Below are 22,260 nucleotides of genomic sequence, written 5' to 3'. Positions count from 1 at the left end.
CTCTGGGAATTGGTGATGGACAGGGAGGCCTGGCGTGCTGCAGTCCATGGGGTCGCAAAGAGTCAGACATGACTGAGTGAACTGAACTGAACTGAACTGAGAAAGATGGTACTGATGAACCAGTTTTTAGGGCAGACATAGAGAACAGACTTATAGACACAGGGTGGGGAGGAGAGGGTGGGATGAGCAAAGAGAGTAGCATGGAAACATACATTACCATATGGAAAACAGAGAGCCAGTGGGAATTTGCTATATGACTCAGGGAACTCAGACTGGGGCTCGGTGACAACAGAGGCATGGGATGGATTGGGAAGCAGGAGGGAGGCTCAGGAGGGAGGCCAATTCATATATACCTACGGCTGGTTCATGTTGATGTCTGGCAGAAACCAACACAATATTGTAAAGCAATTATCCTTCAATTAAAAATAAGTAAAAAAAGAAAACCACCATCTGGATTTTCCTATAGGGTTGTGGTGATCATTAGTTCATAAAATGTAAAAAATAACTGGAAAGAATCCCTGTATGTTACATGTCACCAAATGAAATGTTTGAAAACAGTAACTCAATGCAAGGAAAATCTGTTTCCTTAATTAAAAATAATTAATTTAATCAATGTAAAGACATATATAAAATTTCTAAAAATTATAATTCATAAGACCCTGAAACATACTTATTAATGCTTTAAGTCTTATAAGAAATTAGGCCATTTCCTTAGGTCATTATTCATAGAGAATAGTTAAAATAAAAACACAGAATTTTGTATACATATATAGGTCATTATTCATAGAAAAGTAGGGAAAATAATAGCAGAGAATTTTATATATATTTGTCAGGAGTATATAGCATTTATTATGTTCTACAAAAATTTACATTTGATATTCAATTATTTTCTGATTTTGATAAATTAATTTTTATAAATGAACACCTTCCAATATTAAAGATAGCTCAGGGCTTTTTGCATTTAAAGGGTGAGATATAGGCTTTCTGGATAAATGACTACATTTTGGTCTAATTTTCCCCATACAATTATTATACCTCTTAGATAAACTAAGTTTTGTTGTACCCCAATTTACAATAAGACTTAAGTCTGGAAGCAAAGTATTTGATCTCGTGTTGTCCTCTCTTACTTTATTACCAAGAATCTTTGAATTGCGGTTAGTTCCTTTATAACTTTTGTTCATCTTCTGGCTTTGACTAGTGTGGTGTTTTTTACTTATACATGGATTTTTCATTTCAGTTGGATGTATTATATTCTTGTGATCAATAGAAGGAAAAAATGTTTGAGATGATGTTTTTCCAAAGGATCCAGTGGGTAAATCTTGGAGATAGCTGGGAAAATGTTGGTTAATTTTACATTCATAGATTGATTTTCTTGAATCTGAATCATCTAGTTTGAAAGAATATAGATTGTCTATTGTTATATTCTGATAAGTATCATTTGGACTCTGAGGTGTATTCAATTTTTCAGAATTACGTTGAGGTAAGATAGGTAAAACTCCAGGTTTGTTTTGTTTTAAGACTAATCCAGTACCAGGAATAAAAAGTTCTGGTTCTTCCTGTTTTGGCAGATGCATGATGTCTGTGTTTGAAACAGAATGATGTACATGTCCATTCACCGCTCTTTCTTTCCAGATTAAAGGGTTATATATAACTTGTCCATCAATAGGGCATGAATTGCACTTGTGGAGTAACCAACTGTCAATACATTTCCTATGAAACTTAAAAAAGAGTTATGCTAATGAGATACAATATCTTATTTATAATGTACAGTATTCATATAAATTTTCCTATATCATTCATTTCCATATCATCCCTATATCATTCCTATATAAAATTTCCTATATCATTTTAAAACTTTCATAAAATTGGAAGGTAATACAATTTATCATGTTTTATGGAAATATTTTGAAGAAGTTCTCTTAAAAATGTAGTTGGTTATAGACTGATTGCTATTTTCCACATTAAAATGAAAAGCCCTCTATGGATACTCTTTCACTGTTACTTTCTAATGAATGAGTATTATTAAATAATAAAAATGTCATAGCCAACTTGTGTTGAAGACTTATATGATGATGGTAAGACATAATAACATAAATCATAAAAGTTTATTTATTAAAATGACTTTATCTCAGAAAAAACATGGTTACCACCACATATTGATTCAGCAACATTGACTTTGATTCCAGTGAGTCCATTTGAAATAATAATAAACTATGTAGAATTAAGCATTTCTGTTTCATCGGAAGAATCATAAGTTAGTATATCCTATAAGCTTTTTCTTTTTATCAGTAACCAAAGTAGAAAAAAATATTTAACTTGAAGTGTCATTTTATGTTTCCTCAGTAGTATATACAGAAATGATTTAATCCTAATTAATAGGAATCCATCCTTGGGAGGCAGAGCCACCTTCTCAATAGTCTCTGCTCTAGCAAATTTTTACACACACTGTTCAATCTGAACACCTCTGCTCATAATCCAACTAAAAAAGTAAAAGAAGAGACTTAAATTGCCATTCCATTTGTGAAAACTGGCCCCACAGGGAAAGTCAAACTAAAACGGTGTGACTTCTACCTTGTGAGTACATGGGAGCAATCTCGTATGTTGACCACGATGAAATGCCTTCAAACAAAGTCGACACTGGTATCCTGGAGCAAGCAGTTTGCTATTCTTTGTGATCAGAAAGAGAGGCAGTGACTTTACCACATGTTTTGGTGTATAAATTTGGCTAAGTGAGAATAAGCAGAGAGATATAGATGGTCATATGTGATTATATCAGGAAGCTATCAATAGTACAGGTAATAGCCTCCATATAAATCATGCAAATGAACCCAATACTTTTTAGAACTGAAGATAATAAGTCTCATGCATTATAAAGTTTAAAAATCTATTGTCTTGATCTTGAACAAGATGAATCAAACTTCAATATCAACTTCATAAAGAACAAAATTTAGTCATTTCAAACAAAAATACTAAGTTGAAATTTTTTGAGTTGAGCTTTTTCACATCAATGAAACCAGAACAGAATTTTGATGAAAACTATATGCTTTCATATACATGAGCTGAGCTAACACAAAGGCTGGTGTTTAGAAAAATACAACCCAGTTCACTTTGTCATCTGGTAGGAAATAAGGTGGATGGTAGGCCATATTAAATGTTTCGGGCTACTATGATAAATTGGTAGGTCATAATCTATGAAGAAACATTTCACATGGGACATATGCTTACTACTTCAGTACTGTTAGACCATGTAAATGTACTGTAAAGATACCAATCCCATTTTTGTACCAAAACTATCAACAAACATAACTAAGATTATGCAATGTAAATCTGATGCCACTAGCAGCTGATAAAACAGATAAATATTTAAAAACAAAAGCTTGGTTTAAAGGTTAGATGCATCCTTGTTATTCAAAGGTTATCCAGAATAAAGTTAAAATATATTCTTAGAAGACTTTGTACTTTTCATTACTCTATAGATAATACTTCTCATTAACTCTGCAGATAAACTACAAAAATTGCCTTTACCAAGGTCATTTAATTATCAGCTTAAAAAAAAAATCTGTGTGTTTCTATTATGTCAGGTTGTTAATCAGTTTTTTATCTTGAAACTCTTTTGTTTATTCCATTTTCTCTGCCTAGAACATCCTTCTATCCCTAATGTTCTCTTGCCTACCTCCACAATATCTTACACCATTAGTTATACAATTTATCATTCTAATAGGTTGAGGTGTGATACCCAGCCAGGGCCAAGGAAAAGGGAGATGGAGAGCCTTTGTATAGGCTCATTTCACACCCACAAAGTATTTTATAGTCCACAAGAGCTACAGTCTCTGAAGTGTGTGGAGCACCCACAGAGCATGGGCTAGGTATCTACTGGGTTGGACAGAAATCTATCAATCATCTGTCTATATATATATAGGTATACTATATATAGATATACTATATATATATATGTAGGATAGAAATATATATACATAGGATAAAATTTTAAATATATATATATATTACATATATAATGAACAAGCACAATTTTTGTTTGGTTAATTCATTGAAACTGTCTTTTAAAAAAATTTCAATTTTATCCCATTCTTTTAAAATGAACTTTGTTAATGTTTTATAGTGTACCTAATATAGTAATTATACACAGTAGGTTTAATTTTATTTCATTAATAAGAAGTATGACAAAATCTGTCCTCTAGTAAAGAGCCTGAGTCAGGGTTTTGAAATACAACCAATCCCTTCAACACTCTTCCATGGGGGTGGAGTAGAGGGGCAATTAGAAAAGAAAGAATTCCTTCCCTCTGTGGCCAATTGTTGTTTAGTTGCTAAGGGTGACTTTGCAACCCCGTGGATGTAGCCGGCTAGGTTCCTCTGTTCACTGGATTTCCCAGCAAGAATACTGGAGTGGGTTCCCATTTCCTCTCCAGGGGATCTTCGCGACCCAGGGATTGAACCTATGTCTCCTGTATTGACAGGTGAGTTCTTTGCCACTGAGCCACCTGCGAAGTTCCAGTGGCTGATTACTTCAAAGCAAATCTAATAGTTAACTGTATTTTTTCTTTATATTAACTCCTATCAGTTTTAATTTTATATTTATTTTGATGATCATTACTAAGGGAACTACTACAACTACTATATCCCTAATGTAATCTTTGGTAGAATTAATATTAATAATACAATAGTAGACAGCATTATTTGAATATTTACTGTGTGTATCAATTTCACATGCACAAAATTTCTATAAGACTGGTTTTATAACTGTCCCCATTTTAAAGATAAAGAAAAATGTTGCAGGGAGGAGTGAAATAACTAGCCCAAAAGTTGCATAGCCAACCTGTGGCTGTACTAGGACTGGATTTAGGCATTCTGACTCCAGAGCTTTGCTCTTCACTTGAACACTATATCATCTAGTACATAATAGTATTTGATCAATACATATTTCTTGAATAAAGAAATGAATAAAACTTATCCAAACTGAAAAACTATTTAAATATTTCCCCAAATACAAATTTCACTGAGACACTTACTCTTGCTTTTCTTGAAAATGTGGCATCTTTTCCTCTATCTCACTTTTAATATCAACATATTTTACAGTTTTATCTGAACTTTTCCCCAGCGATCTCCATTTTTGATTTCTCTTCTGTAATACGTAAAAAGTGAATGTTACTCGGCAATTTGTGGAAACTTTTACCTTGTGCGTTAAAATCAGTAGGATGCATATCAGTAAAATAAGAATGTAAATAAAGACATCATTTTAAAATATAGCTTTTTAACACATTAAAGAAATTACAAATTATTAGTCACTCTTATATACCATTGCACAGCTACTCTAACAATACTTTTAAAGGTAAAATTTTAACCTATTAATCAGTAATGGTAATTGTGGATGTTTTATCTTGTGCAGTAAGTTCAGCACCAGGAGACACTTATTTACTTGTTAAATTCAAGTGATGTAAGAAATTTTAAAACCATAAATCGTCGTTAGTAATAAGTCATTTGGTGTGTTGAGATCTTTTTTTTTTTCAAAATGAATTTTCAAGCTTGATGGCCATTAATTTCTTTTTCCCTGGTGGCTCAGAAGTTAAAGCGTCTGCCTCCAATGCGGGAGACCAGGGTTCGATCCTGGGTCGGGAAGATCCCCTGGAGAAGGAAATGGCAACCCACTCCAGTACTCTTGCCTGGAGAATCCCATGGATGGAGGAGCCTGGTGGGCTACAATCCACGGGGTCGCAAAGAGTTGGACATGACTGAGCGACTTCACTTCACTTAAGATTTATCTATGATATCATCACATATTTGTTATTGTGTTGAATTTTATAAATTACTGATGTAAGAACCAATTGCCTAGAAAACCTTATGAAAAAGTTATCAAAAAAAATCATGGTCTTTGCTTTTTATTCAGACACAGTCAGCTCTATTCCAGAGTGTTATCTATTCTTAGATTTTACTTAGATTTACAATGGGACAAATACAAACACTATATAAAATTCAAGAAGGATACTGTACCTCACGAAACATAAATGAGTGAGAAAGATGGCAGCAGCTATCAAAACAATCCTGGCATAAGTGATATTCTATACATTTGGTACACCTAAAAATGCAAAACACCAAAACATACAGGAAAAAAAAATCCAGTTATTTTGATGGTTTTTGGTGAAAAACTCTGGTCAAGATTTCCTGGGAACTATGCAGATAATGACAAGGCCCATCTTAAAGCTCACCTATATTAGTTTCCTATTGCTACTGTAACAAATTACACATTTAGCAGCTTAAACAACACTATTACCTTACAATTTTGTAGGTTGGAAGTTGGACATGGGTCTCAATGGGCTTCAAATCAAGGGGTCCACAAAATTTGCATTCCTTTTTGGAGGCTAAAGGGGAGATCTGCTTTTCTGTCCTTCCTTCTAGAGGCTGCCCACCTTCCTTAGCTTAGTTTGTGTCTCTTTCCTCCTCAAAGCAAGCAATGCAGTGTCTCTCTGTGGCTTCCTTCCATAGTCACGTATCCCTTTTGATTGTCTTCTTTGCCACCTTCTTCCACTTTTAAGAACCCAGGCAGTGCAGGATAATCTCCTTATTTTAAGGTCAGATGATTAGCAGTCTGAATTTCACCAAACCTTAATTCTCCTACAACATGTAACCTAACATACAGGTTCTGGGCATGAAGATGTGGATATATTGGGGAGGGCATTATTTTGTCTACCACACACCCTCACCATGATGTCTTTCTGGAATACTTTATCCTGAATCTACCTCTTTGTCTAAGTTCCTTAGGTCCAACAGCCTATTAGATATTCTATCATTTGATTATTCAATGTTTTCCTACGATTTCATGAATGCTAGAGTTATACTTAATAGAAAACAGAACAGGTTTCAAAACAGAACCTGTTTCAAAACAGGTTCTTGAAAACAGAATTGTTTTTCCCTCTCTTCACTCACAAAATGGAAAAACCCATATGTATAAGAAAATTTGTAATAAAAACCATTGATATGATAAAAATTTTCATTTTCTGCCAAATTCAATCTAAACATATGCTACTTATATAAAATTCTGGCACAAGCAGATAATTCTAATTTACTTGCAGCAATATTCACCAAAAAATAACATTTCAAGCAATATAATAATGTTATTTTCTTACTCAAGTTATCAAAGAATGAGAAGATTATTTCCAAGAGAAATTTGGGAAAATATATCCTTCAGAAATCTTAGAAATAGCAAGTATTAGTTTATTCATTAGTATTACTTATATACACAAGAAAGATTCTTAATAACATCTGAGCAATGGTGTAACTTATTCCATACATCAGCCTATGCTGGGCTAGAAAAGGTTAAGCATCTCTGTGTTGAGATATATATATATATATATGATATTTTTGAAATTAAAAGGTAATAAGTATTCATAACTATATTATGAACTTTAACAAAGAAGGAACTGAAAAGCTTTCTAGTTTATCTTGCCTCTTATTCAAACCATTACTAAACTACTGGAAATAGTTCTTTCAGGCTAACGACTGAAATCTTACTATTTGAGGGAGTGGAATAGTGCATTCTTTAACTTGTAAAAGAAAACTGATACGGATGTGAATAATCGCGAACCAAATGCATATAGAAGAAGTTATTCTGAGAGTGTGGAACATCAGGCAGGGAGCAGAACAGTGGAGAATGCCTGGATCGAGGGGCAGTAGGAAGAATTACCCGTGGCGACAGAAAGGTGCAGTCAGAGGGACAGAGGAGAACACAGTCATTAACAAAAACAAGAGAACTTACCAAAGCCACTCACACGTTAACCATTTGAGGAACACATCACTATAAAGACTGAAAATTTTACACCCTGACGTTCACTTGTCCTTATTCCCCACCCAAGCTATTTCTCCCAACTTACTTTTCCACACATTATCTTAGTCCCTTATTTTTCTTACTCACCCCTTCTGAAAAAATTCAGATTGCCAAAACAATGACTGCTAGTGCCAAATATCGTCTTTCCTTTTTCTAGAATTCTCTTTAACCAACATTCCAGAAACTGTCCGAACACTTCCTGCTAAACCTTATAAAAATTCTGCCCTTCTTCCTCAAGTAAAAAGGCTCCTTTGGCGCTTTCTCAGGCCTGCTGTTTTCCGATAAAGACTTTTGCGAACAGTGCTCTGGCTGATTTGTTTTCATGTGACACATTGAGAAAACAGCATTAGAACAGTTCCAAGAGGGAGGCATCATTCACTGTTGGGGTGATAAAAGCAGGTCTATAGTTTTATGAGAGGGTTTTAAAAATGTATTAATTGGACTCATCATAATGTAAATCAGGAAGACTGCATTTTAGAACATTTTAAACAAAGGTTGAAACAGGATATTTTCTTCTTCATATACAGTTAACCTTTAAGATTTTAATTATGAAAGACCAAATTTCCAAGCATAGCAATTAATTGATATTTTATTGTGGGACTTGTGGGAAAGTTTGAGGATTACTTAAAAAGTAATGAAAATTTCCTTCTCTCCTAAGTATCTTGTTGTGGTGGTTTAAGATGTAAAAGAAAAGAAAACATGCATCATTGCAGTCTGGAGTAGGGGGACATTAACTTCAGTTGATCTAGTCAATATCCCTCTGGCTCAGTCCTAGAAGTTCTTGGCAATGACTTCATAGGTGGTTCAAAGAAAATTACAGGGGATGAGAGGTCTCTCTAGCAGGGCTCTGAGCTTGCAAACTGATTTAAGCCAAATTATAAATCCTGTATTCAGAGCTTCCAAGAAAGAATGCTAGTTCAGACTCACAATCTAGATCAGAATGCAAAGTTAATACTCTGTGAGTAAAGGAAATAAAACAACTGAAATCTCTGAGGTTCAGGGCTGACATAGATCACTAGTCTGAAAATTCTGAATAAGCAGCCTAATCCTATATAGGGCAAACGCAAAAACAGAACAAAACAAAACCCACCCACCCCCAAAAACAAACAAACAAAACAAAAACAAAAAAAAAAAAAAATAAAGGAGGGAAAGAAGTTTAAATGACTAGTACTCTAATGTTCAAAGTTTTCTAAATTAAAAAAAAAAAGACTACACGCTTATAATTTTACTAACTGGTACTTACTTGTAACACTTCCCTTCAAGTGGAAATTGTTGACAGTTATTACAAGGAATTCCAAGATGCTTGTCTAATCGTTCTTTCTCAGCTGCAGTCACAAGTTTGTTAGAATTTTTGAATTCCTCTAAAATAAGATTTAATGGTCCAAAGTCTTTCTACACAGAGGACATTTCAACATGGAAGAGTTCAATGTCACATCCTGATAATTAGCTAAGATCTTCATACATTTTATATGAACACTATTGCCACAGCCAAACCTGTTAGAAATAAAATCCATGTTTACCATTTGTATGCAGCAAAGTGTATTTACATAAATAAGTTTTCTGTGCTACCATTTTTTATTTCCCATAAAAATAGATTTGGAACTGATCATTTATAGCTGATCATTATAGACATAAATGGGGCTTCCCTGATGGCTCAGTGGTAAAGAATCCACCTGCAATTCAGGAGACATGAGACACGGGTTTGATCTCTGGGTTAGGAAGATCCCCTGGAGGAGGAAATAGCAACCCACTCCATCATTCTTGCTTGAAAAATCCCATGGACAGAGGAGACTGGTGAGCTATGGTCTGAAGAATCATGAGGATCCGGATACAACTGGGGAGCTGAGCGCACACACACACAAACACTATCCTTTCTGTCTAGTCTAATCTAATCTATCATATTTAATTTAGTAGGTCAGAATTCCAGACAAAATGTTGCCCATTTCAATGAAATTGGCAAAGATTTTGCATCATTATATTTTTCATTTTTAAATTGAGAATGAATACAGTCTTAGCAAAGAGGAAAATTATAATAATAATTATTATTTTTAAATAAAAAATGTTGCTGGGAGCAGAGGTGTCACATTTTTCTAGAAATGACACTAACATGAATGTGGTAGTACCCAGTTAATATCTGCTGAGAGAAATAATATTTTGGGAAATAGTTAATAATTTCAAAATATGCAAAGGAAGCAGCTATGTGAAAAAATACAATGTGGATGAAAATTTTAGTAAATAACCAAGGGAAAAAAACAGTTAAAAAGTTAAATACCAAGTGGTTGCTCAAATTTTCCAAGGCTAACTTTATAGTGCCTTTAAGAATAGTTGAGTACAAAACTGTTAATAAACATTTATGTATAAGTGGAATTTTGAGTTATTTAGGTTTAAAGGTAAAATTTAGAAAAGCTGAAGAGGTTTTTTTTTTTTTTTTATCATTTTAAAGTAAAATAACCATTACTTTCAGAAAACTCTTTGTAACCACTCTAAGCAATGGCATCTGTTCATGCTAAGTCATTTCAATCATGTCTAAATCTTTGCAACCCCATGGAATGTAGCCCACTGGGTTCCTCTGTCCATGGGATTCTCCAGGCAAGAATACTGGAGTGGGCTGCCACATACTCCTCCAGGGGATCTTTGGGTCCCAGGGATCAAACCTGCGTCTCACATCTCCTGCATTAACAGGCGGCTTATAAGCCATGGAATTTGTTCATGTGTATAAAACAAAAACATGATTTATCTACTTTAATAACTTAAAGTGAAAAGGGAACTAAAGTAGAATTTATTTTTTAATTTTCAGCCTTTAAATGTAGCCAGAAATATTTAGAGTAGGAACAGGACCTCTTTAAACATATATGTTAGGAAATAAAAGACCAATTAAATATGATTGCTTAAATATGTATTATTCTTCTATCAACATGCTTCATAATGATATAAACACATTAAATTAGAATTTTTTCATAAGTTTGTAGAATCTAAAGAAAACTCATGTCACCTGCAAAAGGTGACAGGAAGCTTTTTCTCTAAAAGTACTTCTTGACAAATAGAGCAGATATCATCTGAACCGATTTCCTTCTGTTTAATGTAACCATCTTCTTCAATCTGTGCATTTTCATTGTTCATTTCTCGTTGGGGAGTTTGAACTCGATGTATTCCCTGAAGCAAATCGTTGATTTCTCTCTCCACAAGACCTAACTGCAAAGCAGCTAGTGATAAATTCCAAAGTATTAAAATTTGATGGCAAATTGGAGATACAGAAACAACTTAGGCTGAAATTTACCATTTTTTATTCCAAATATCAGAAAGACAGACTTGGTTGAATTATTACACTGAGATTTACTATTTTTTGTATTCCTTTCAGAGCCAAAAGGTCAGAAAAGAGTTGTTTATAAAAAGCATGGAAGTTATCTTATTTTCTTGTTACTATAAAGAGTTGGTACAACCAGTATCTTATAAATGTTTCAGATTAATTATATGACAGTGTTCATCCTTGGATTGGTGCTGTAATCATCTCTCACATTTTTCTCTTTTATTCAAAAACAAATACTTTATCAACATACAAGAGTATTAAAAGAAATGGGTGCAAATTCAGAAAGGGGAAGAGATATTTGAGTAGTTAGTGTAATTAATATGTTAGATGAATAAATTAGTAAATAGATAATGAGAGAGCAAGACTCCACTGCGCCTCTTTTCCTTTCTCAGTTTTACGCCCCTACAAGAGCGTCTCGGGAGCCACATCCTTCACAGATTTGGTCAGTATTCCTCAGGACAACCTATTAGGAACTATATTATCTATACCCTTGGGATGTACAGTTTTTGAATTCTGAATTTTCTCCATCCTGCTATTCTATTTGCTGCTCTCAATGCATGTAGTTTTTGATCAAGGCACCATAGATTCCTTTTTTCTCTGGCCCATTTCCATGTTCTTTTCTCTTCCTCTCTCCTTAACATGCCATAATTAAAATGCCAGCTGTTATTGGCCCCCCTGAGTTCTAGTCATTTTATACATTCTTTAATACATATAGATTAAAAATCACTTGCAAGGTAATGAAAAGTTTCATTTTCCCCTAAAAAGATTACTACTTAAACACTAAAAATATTGAAAAGCTCACAGTTACAGTTGACTATAGAGATCTCTGTTCCTTGTCTAAGGTGGGGTGGCAGGTGGAATGTGGGAGGGTATTATACTTTAATTAACCATTACTTTGGAGGATAAGGGCTGTTTGTCACAGAGACAGAGAAACATCTGCTCCCTAAAAAAATGAGGAGGAAAATGAAGAACAAAAGATTTCTCCACAGTAGCAGAAATATTGAATTATAAAATTTCCTAAGAGAAGCTGGCTACAAAATATTCTCTGTGGTAGAACATGAATCAGAGAATAAAAGGTAGAAACAAACTCTTCTGAAATTAATTTGGAAAAATTAACATAAGAGACTATGAAAGAATCTTCTTTAATAGAGAAGAGCAAGACAGTTAATCTTATCAGATATCACAATCTATTATAAAAACAATAAATATATAAAAACTCACTAAAGAATAGAAATTATGAAACATTGTTGAAAAGAAGTACTATTTATTAGCTGTTACTGAGATAACTAGGTATAAATATGGAGAAAATTAAACTAATTAAAAAAATACCAATCTCCAATTTATACCAACACAACTACACATGGATGCCATAAGGAAAAATAAAAATAATATGAAAAAGTTAGCAGAAAAACATCTCTAAAATACTATGGAAGGACAACTTTCAAAGAATCAAAACAATATACACAAAAATAAAAATAGTAAGATTTAGTAACACACAAAAACCCACATATATATAACAAAACTTAATAAAACCATATAAAAAAGAATTATGTCATTAGGAAAACATTTGCAAAGAGGGGTAAACCCTATATTTAGGAAGAGCTTGTAGTTTTACTCCAATAAATAAATAGCCAAAGTACAATTTACACATGTAGTACAAATAAGTCAATAGAAGATGTTCAATTTCATTAATATCAAAGGAAAGTGGGTTCAAATCAAAATGAGTCACAGATATAGAATGAAACCTAAATAAAAGGTAATAAATAAATAAAGGGCTATGTTTCATTTGCCCTAAATTATTTCAGGGCATTTTAGATTCTAAAGGTATGTCAGATGTATGAATAATGAAAACTATTTTCTTAATTTACTGGGAATGAATAAATTACTATGAACTTTGTATCTTTTCCTACTTTGTGTGACTTAAGTCTTTTTTCCTAGTTTTATAGAAATATCTCAGTTTTTCAAAATTTTCCATGTATCTTTATTTACTTTGGAGACTTAAAATAGGCTGTTAAATATATGTAATATGTTAAATATGACTAAAACATGAATCCAAAAAGTAAAACTAGCAGAAAACTGATATATTGCTGAAATCATAAATCAGCAAAAGTAATGGTATAAAGCATTAATGCTATAAAATATTAATACTTAAAAAAGGAAAAAACCCTCAAACTCACAGATATGGAGAACAGATTGATGGTTGCCTGAAGGTGTGTAGGGGGGTGGCTAGGAGGTAAGAGAAATGGCTGAAGGTGGTCAAAATGTGAAAACTTCCATTTATAAAATAAATTAGTCATGGGAATATAATGCACAGCATGGTGACTAGAGTTAATAGTACAGTTAATAGTACTGTGTTGCGTATTTGAAAGTTGCTAAGAGAAAAATCTTAAAAATATTCATCACAAGAAAAAAGTTATAATTGTGTGATTTCATGATCATTTTGCAATATACATATACAGTGAATCACTATGTCACACACCTGAAATTTATATAATGTTTTATGTCAATTATATCTAAATAAAAACAATACTTTTTGGAGTACTTTTGGAGTACTCTTGGAGTACTTTTACTCCAAGATCCAATTAATGAGACTTTAGGCCAGAGAAATAACTGAGAGAAGAAAAAGTTTCATATACAAGGACTATAACAGGAAAAACTATACTCCAATAAAAATTAATAAAAAAATCAATAAAAATGAGTCATGATATAAAGAATATAACAGGCATTTAGAAATAAATTAAATGCCAAACAACAGGAGAATGTTAAGTCAATTATGACATAAAATACTCTGAGTATATCATAATCTATTTAACATTCACTGACAACTTAGAGAGACTATATAGCATTGAAAGTGTTTATAAAGTAACAGTGCGTGATAAAAGCAGAACACAGAATTCCCACACTTACGTTTATTCTCTGTATAAATACAAAGTCAAAAAAGAAAGTAGAAAATAAATATTTATTATATCTTTGTGGTTGGAATTAAAAAATTTTCCTTAAGTGTGGTTTTTATTTTATCCATTAATATTTAACTGAAAAAAGGAATAGATGGGATTTACTAGACATTGTATTTAGAAAAAACCCATTAGGCAATAAAGCTACATTTTGCTGGGAAATATTTGTGGGGTGATGGGAAAAATATTGTGTTCAAAAACTGATATTTTTATGAAAAATTCCTATGTAACCAGTTTTGTGCTCAGTCCACAAGACGTGTCCAACTTCTTGTGACCAACCAGGCTCCTCTGTCCGTGGGATTTTTTTAGGCAAAGATACTGGAGTGGGTTGCCATTTCCTTCTCCAACCATTTTGTAGGTCTTCAAAAATAAAAGTGAGTCTCAGGTTTCTGAACTGCAACACTAGGGTACAAATAATTGTTTCCAGATTTATTTTAGAAAAGAATCTATGAATGATGTTCAAAATGTTTCTGCTTCATTTTTTTTTTTCAAAATGTTTCTGCTTCATTATTAGTAACCTTCTTCTCTACAGTTATATACTTTACATAATATTAATGAATAGCCATTTATAGCTTTCTTTGGATTACTTTAATTTTCATGCATGTTTTTTCTAGCTTTCATTTAAATGATAAACTTCAACATTATTGAGACATATTTTCTTTGAATATTTGTACACAAAGTATCTTCTCAATGTAAGTAGCTAAAACATCTTTTAAATATCATATAAAACATTTTTAGTAGGAAATATAATTTTTCAAAATTCATATACAGGATCAAATTTAACCATTTACAAACTTTCCTACTATAGGATACTTAATAATAAAAATAATAAGACGATTTCTGCTTTCAAGAACACAAAGGAGAATATGATACAAAATATTAAATTTATCCATATGAAATTAATATTTTCATAGATGAAAAAATATTGGCAATTCATACAATCCAATTCATTAAAAAATAACCTAGCAGAGCTCTCAACTAAAATGCAGTACAATAAATATTTGTTGACTATAACTGGGTAGAGTTGTACTGTCCAATACAATAGCCATTGGTTACTGAGCACGTGAAATGTGGATAATGTGACTGAAAAATTGAATTTTAAATGTTGCTTTATGGAAGACTAATAATCTATAGTTTTTGGAAATTTAGAAGTATGTTTATAACAATTTATGTGTTATCTGAATCTATTTTTCAATTGAATATTTTATGATGTCTAAATGCAGATCAAGCATTTCTAATGAAAATACAGTGTCTGAGATGTACTGTAAGTGTAAAAGACACACTAGATTTTGAAGACAAAGGGAAAAACATCACACTATCTCATAATTTTTATATTGATTACATGCTGACATGATATTTTTATGTATTGGGTTAAAATAAAATATATTACTAAGACTAATTTTCCTATTTCTTTTTACTTTTTATAATATGGTTACTAGAAAATTATACAAGTGCTTCACATTATATTTCTAATGGGCAGTGGAGTATAGAAGAAGCTTGTGACATGACTGGAAAATAGTGTAGAGGATGTGAACATTTAACTTCAAGTAGATAGAGAAATAGAGAAGAAAACAATATGCATGAACTCATACGATCTAATCATTGTGTATGAAGGGTTGGGAGAGGATGAAGTGAAGACTAGTGGCATTTCAGGAAGAACCTTTTGTCTACAATGTGAAGGAGCCGCAACAAAGGGCAGGAGATGGAAACCAGGAGGCTCCTAAGAACAGGACTAAACGTTGACGAAGCTTGATCGAAGGTGAGAACGAGGAGGGAGGTGAGAGTGCAGCTGAGAAGTAGGGATGGTGTAACACAAACAGGATTTGTACAGGAGAAGAGAGTGAGAAATGAAAAACCAAGGAGGCCACAGTGTCTAGCTTTGAGGCTAAAGAAAAGGGAAAGTCAATATGTGAGCTGGGGAATACAACAGGGGAGCATATATGGGGGAACTTAGTACTCAAAATGCCCATGGGACCTCCAAAATTGTGCTGCTGAGAAGGCAGGTGGAAACATGGGTCTCCTGATAAGATGCAGAAATCACTGTTACAGACGTAACAAGGGGAGACAGGCAATATGAGACATTTCTAAGAAAATATGTGCTGGCAGTGGTTTGGTTGCTAAGTTGTGTCCAACTCTTTTGCGGCTCCATGGACTGTAGCCCACCAGACTCCTCTGTCCATGGGATTTCCAGGCAAGAATACTGGAGTAGGTTGCCATTTCCTTCTCTGGCAGAGGTAATTTCCTGGCCCATGGATCAAATCTATGTCTCCTGCTTGGCAGGTGGTCTCCTAAATTGCTGGCAGTTTCTTTTACTGCTGAGCCACTAGGGAATGTGTATGTGGAGAGAAGAATATAAAGGAAAAATGCCTGTGAACACTAATATTAATTTATTGTCTATTAGAACTTATAAATGTCTTCTGTTATTATACTTATAAAATAGTTTGAGGGGAATGAACCTGCTTAAATAGAATCTGTACCCTGAATTGAAAAAAAACCTAATTATTACTTTAATTTTTATGACTATTATAGACATTAATAAATTTTAAAATGCCTTTGTAGTTCTAGGATGAATCTAGTATAGGTTAAATAAATCTTTTCAGGAAACACTTTGATAATGACAGCATCTTTATTATAAAATGTACAAATCTAATTAACCTGTAATAGAATTATTTTTCTTTCTCTTTTATTTTTGAGGACTATAGAATTTATTTTTAAGTTGAAAATTATAAAAATTTTCATATGCCTGACTTTAAACTCAATTTACTGAGTTTACTGTCATTAGAATTATTTTACTCTAAAAAACATACATTTTTGCATAAAAACTTGTCAGTAAATATTTTTAAAAGTAATTATGTATCATGTCAACTTTCTATTTCTGGGATCTGAACAATTTATTATTTTTCTCACAATTAAAATAAAATTAGATATAGAAACTACTGTGAATCCTTGCTTAGAATACATAGGGAAAGTGTACTGAAAATCTGGCAATTGTTTCATCTCATTTATTATTAAATGCTTTTTAATTTGAAATGTCATATAAAGTTACATTTTTTTGTTATTAGAAAAATGTCCCAATTGTCTTAAATGTAACAAACTGCATTACAGACAGCTGTCAGATCACCTAGAAAAATAACTGACTAAATTTAGAATGTCTAAACAAAATTTTTTAATTTGTTAACTTTAAATTAGTAAAAACACACACACAAACACAACTTACATTCATGATTCCTTGGGAGCCTGAATTTTTTCAACAAGACCCTAATATCCAAAAGTAGAAAATCAAAATGAAACAGTTATTTTTGACATAACCTCAAAAGGTATTATTAATTTTAGAATAGGAATGGCATTACAGAATTTACTTTGCTGAACACATTAGGTATAAATCTAAAATTCTCAACATTTCCTGTTACAAGACATTAAATTTGTTTTAACATAAGTATGTGAAAAACATGATCCATGGAAACAAAAGGCATTTGCAATAAAGAGATTTGTCAGAGAGAGTTTCTTTATGACATAGAGGAGTTCACAAAGAAAGGCTAGTGAGGGAATCTAAGTATTCACAGCACTCCTTTTAAACTGCCCTGGAAGCCTCCTTGGAGTAGGAAATGGCAACCCACTCCAGGATTCTTGACTGGACAGTCATGGACAGAGGAACCTGGTGGGCTACAGTGCCTGGGGTCATAAATCAGACACAAATGAGTGACTAATAAAGAAGCTTCCTACTCCTGGAAATGGAGGAATTTTCTAGATAATTCCTGTTTTCCTATACATATCACTTTTAATGTATGACAGAAAAATACTTTCAAATATTATCAACTAAAATGGAATATGACTCTCTTAAAAAAGTGGGAAGCATATTTTAAATTCTTACTTAAATATATTAAATATACATTAGTATATTAAATACTTGGATTATATTTCCACTAAATTTATGGTTAATATGCTGCAAAAAATCTTACATAAAAATCAGAACAGAACACCCTTGCCCTAAGGAAACTGGCATAAAATAAAAATGGAAAAAATCTATTTTATGTAAAATAATAAAACCAAATTGCAAGCTTTGAAAGGACCATAGGTGGAAGGAATTTTTTTTGTTTTTCATTTCTGGGATTGCCTACAAACAGGTTCTGACTCTAGAGGAAAAATTCTAGATTTGACATAAGTAATCTAAAGTAGAGTCCTACTTCAGTCTTGAAAATTCATAGTCAAATGCTTACTGAAAAGGATGTAATAAAATTTAAAAAAATCATAATGAACTATGTAATTATCATCACTGCCGTGAATCAAGGAGATTGTTTTATTGTTAGATTTCACCTTTGTACATAATAAAAGTCTAAACATTGATTTTTTTTCTTATTAAAAACAATAACATTACAAACATGTAGAGGTGGTAGTATGTTTCTCAATTTAAATCTTACTTAATTTTGGGGTTTAAATAAAATACCCCAAACTATATGGACTATATTGACAAGCTATGGTCATTTTACCTTTATATTTTCTCAACACCAAATTTCTTTAATCTTACGGAACTCAAACCATGAGAAAGGAAAAATATGTAATAAAACAAGATGTTTCTTTGTGGAAGATCTTCATTACAACATCACTTACCAGCATATGTGCTTACAAAGTTCCCTTCCTTTCAGAAATGTGGAACAATTACAAACATGAGGATTTCCTAGAGAAACCTTCAAAAGAAAAATGCATACTTAAAAAAAGCACCTCAAGTCAATTTTTAGATTATAGAGTAAAATTAAGTTAATAACTGGATTAACAGAGATTTCAGGTCATAGTTTAGGTGACTCCAAAAGGCTAAATACAGTCTACTTGGGACATCTTAATTCTTGACATCAGTCTAATTTTACACTTCCATATTCTTTGCCTTGCTCAACAAATTGTATTGTCAGCTAAGATTGTTTTTAAGAGTCCTATGTTTAGGCAAGTGAAAAGAACTCTAATTTTAAAAGCTTGAAAGAAAAATCTATAAAACATTAGCTGAAAGGAAATTCTACTTTGCAGTGTAGCTAAAGACTTGGAGTAATGAAGTACTTCCCGGGTTTTTTTGTGCATATATTTCAATTAGTGAGTATATTTAATTTTACTCACTCAGTCTATACTGGCTTTAAACTATTTATTAAATGCCCTAAGTGTTGTAAAGTGGGAAAAGGACGTCTGAGATAAGCATAGGTTAGTAATCTGTACTCAGTACTTAAAATGCATGACATTAACTTAGTAATTAACTATTAAAATAAATTAATTTAAATTTAAATTAATTTAAAATAAAATAGCAAATTAAAATAAGTAAATAAATTGAATTTAATTTAATAACATTAAATTAAAAGATTCCAGGTCATCTTCTGGGAAGTAGAGCGGTGGCTGATTTTAGACTGATGAAAGCAGGATATGTGAAAATTAAATATCTGTAGTTTTCAGCAAAATTGAAAATAATTTTTATTCATCAAGACCTTTCCAAGGAATCGCCATTTAAGCTACACTTTAAAAGTGTCTCGTTATAGCTTCCAAGAGACAAAAAAGTAAAGAAAATCCAATTTTATTTATCCAGCAAATATATACGGCTTATAAACAGACTGGACGATTTTCATTTCATCTGCGTTACAGGGCAAGTGACTTGCTAATGGATCCGAGAATTTACTTAAAAGCGAACCAAATACTCAAATAAAACCTGTTGTGTTTCCAAGCCCTAAGATCAAGGGCCAACATCTTAGAAGCTGGATACGATTTGGAGCCTTAACCTCCAATAACGGAACTTTTCTAACAAATACTATTTTGCTCGGCAATGCGCACGTCTTTAAAGTCGGGAACACTCGCGGGTGAGGTTCGGCAGCGAGTAGCTACATACAAGGTGGGTCTTGGGGTACTGGGCGGGTCCGCCTGGCTGGAAGCCGAGGCGAGTTGGGGGCGGTAGTTACTCGGAAATCCCTGTTTTCCGGTTCCTCCTCTCTCAGCAGAAAGGCGGTGGGGCCCATCTCTCGCAGGAGGTAGATGCTGCTGCTCAGGGCTTGGTCTTGTTGCCGGCTGAGGCGGTCGATCAAGTGTCTTCGCCTCTCAGAGGCTTTACAGCCCCCGCGAAGCATCTTGCCCGGGTTAGGGCGAAGGCATCAGTTCAGCCAGGCTGTCGGAGTCGCCAGCCGGTCTCTATGACAACCGCGTGCCTGTCGGTTGCTTGGTGACGGTATTTGGGCTCCCCAGTATCCCGGCGTGCCTTGCGCTGAGGTGTTGCTTTGGGAGATCACACCCGCCTCCACTCCTTCCAGAAGCAATGATCTTTGACCGCGGAGTGTTTCTGATACCCAGCGCAGGCGGTCGAAGATATCGCTGTCAAATCTCTCGCGTTCCTTCTGCTGGTTCCTCGCAGACGGGGCTCGTGAATTCTGTGCTAGGACTGCCGCACAGCCGGGTTACAGTTAGGGCTCTGGAGGCTAAAATTATCCTGTAATGATTCATCGTTTTTATCCGAAAGACGTTCCACAAACATTTCCCGATTGCTCACTAGGTGCATAATCAGAATTAATCGCTGGGGGAAGATCAATGATGTGGAACACAGCATTCTAACCTGGAAGCTAGACTCTTTAAGTGGGGCTGTATGTGTTGGTGTTGTGCTCAGCATGTTTATATTGCGTGTTTGGATAGGGATGGGTGTTGGGTGTGTGTGTAGAATCCATTGCCTCTATGCCCTCTAAACTTACAAATACCTATTTAAGGAATAAGGTGTGTAATGTTCACCGGATAGTTCAGATTGTCTATGAGCTTTGTTACTACGTTCAGGAGGACAGCAATAGTAAAGTATAAGTCAGGTAAAGAAGCCATATTACTGGAATCTGTCTTTAAAAGTGAAATCCGGAAATGACCAGTTGTGGCCCAGTAACTTAAAGATGAGGGATGTTTGTCCTATTTTATCATGGAAAGAACTCACAACTCGGTACGTGGAGAGCAGGTGGAGAAAATGGTCAAAGACCCTATTATGAAAGAAGATGATAGAAATGGCAGCTTTCACATGTGAGACAACTGAATAAACAGCATCCAATCCTTGGTCTAAGATTTTAACTTAATTTTATCGCTACTCTCCTATTCTGACTAAAAACAACTAGCATACATGCTACCATACTCCCAACTTTACCATCAATTTAATGGTGTTAGATGTTAAAGTATTAATACATTAAGAAAAAACTCATATCCAAACCAAAAGAAATTATAAATTGAATTTGTAATTTATTTATTAATACTTATAATTAAAAGGACTCAAAAGACAATCTGCACTTTATGATGAGTAAGGTTTCAGAGTGAAGGCACTTTATTCAATCACCATTTCTCTCCTCTCTCCATGTACATATATGTCTTCATATAGATTACATATGTATTATGTATATAGCTATTTAAGAATTAGTCCGAAGAAACTTAAAAAAACAATAGCAAATAATTGTTAAAATTATTTTGTAAATAAGTAAAATTGTTTTATTATCATAATCAGGTAATAATACTTGTTACATGTGTAAGTGATACACACCATTCTCAGAAGATTGTGTGTTTAAGACACAACTGTCATGTCAACTGAATATAGGTCCATAAATTCTATTGGGGGAGATGATGAAAGTAACAGTATTCACACTTTTACTGAAATTAAAAAGGGAAAGCACAGATTGCTAAACAGAACTTTAGTCTAGCTATAAGACATTTGTTTTTGTATCTGTCAGTTAAGATGTCAAAAACATTTTTATAGCCAGGTTACTCTCCCATATGTTTGCTTCATCTCTTAAGAGTATTTTACAGGGGTAATATTTTGCAAATATTAAATAAGGGAATTGTTCCCCTCCAAATTACATTTTGAAGCATATTGCCCAGGAAAGAGGGAAGTGGTTAGTGCTAGAAAGTCACTGATAAGTCATTTGAATTACATGAACTAAGTTTTAGGCTCTTTAGCAATACAATTTGATTATAAAAGATAATTAAAATTTTATTATAATTTAGGATTAAGATATTAAAAAACTGGGCCTAGAGTATTAGCCCTGGGAACTGTATGAAAGAGAATGCCCTGAGTGGGTAGGAAGAAGAATAACGGAAGTCAGTGGAAAGTCAGCTACCAGTCTCAACAGGGTGTGTATGTTGGGGTAAGTATGTGGAGTAGATGGAGGGATGGATTGAAACAA

The 22,260-nt window shown here is 33.4% G+C and overlaps 1 protein-coding gene across 1 annotated transcript; it reads right to left on the bottom strand.

Annotated features, from left to right (window-relative positions):
• Nucleotides 1–772: 772 nt before the first annotated feature.
• ZSWIM2 (zinc finger SWIM-type containing 2) lies at nt 773–20,424 on the bottom strand. Its single transcript, XM_020869932.2, is given in 10 exon segments — nt 773–1,718; nt 2,572–2,725; nt 5,028–5,140; nt 6,007–6,091; nt 9,081–9,225; nt 9,228–9,331; nt 10,830–11,040; nt 17,316–17,356; nt 18,707–18,783; nt 20,026–20,424. Coding segments are annotated over 10 exon segments (1,902 nt in total). The 5' UTR covers nt 20,191–20,424; the 3' UTR covers nt 773–911.
• Between the last annotated feature and the right edge of the window lie 1,836 nt (nt 20,425–22,260).

Source organism: Odocoileus virginianus, chromosome 13, assembly GCF_023699985.2.
Source record: "Odocoileus virginianus isolate 20LAN1187 ecotype Illinois chromosome 13, Ovbor_1.2, whole genome shotgun sequence".
Classification (NCBI taxonomy): domain Eukaryota; kingdom Metazoa; phylum Chordata; class Mammalia; order Artiodactyla; family Cervidae; genus Odocoileus; species Odocoileus virginianus.
The sequence above is the reverse complement of the archived record's forward strand: the minus strand, read 5'-3'. Positions and strand labels throughout refer to the sequence as shown.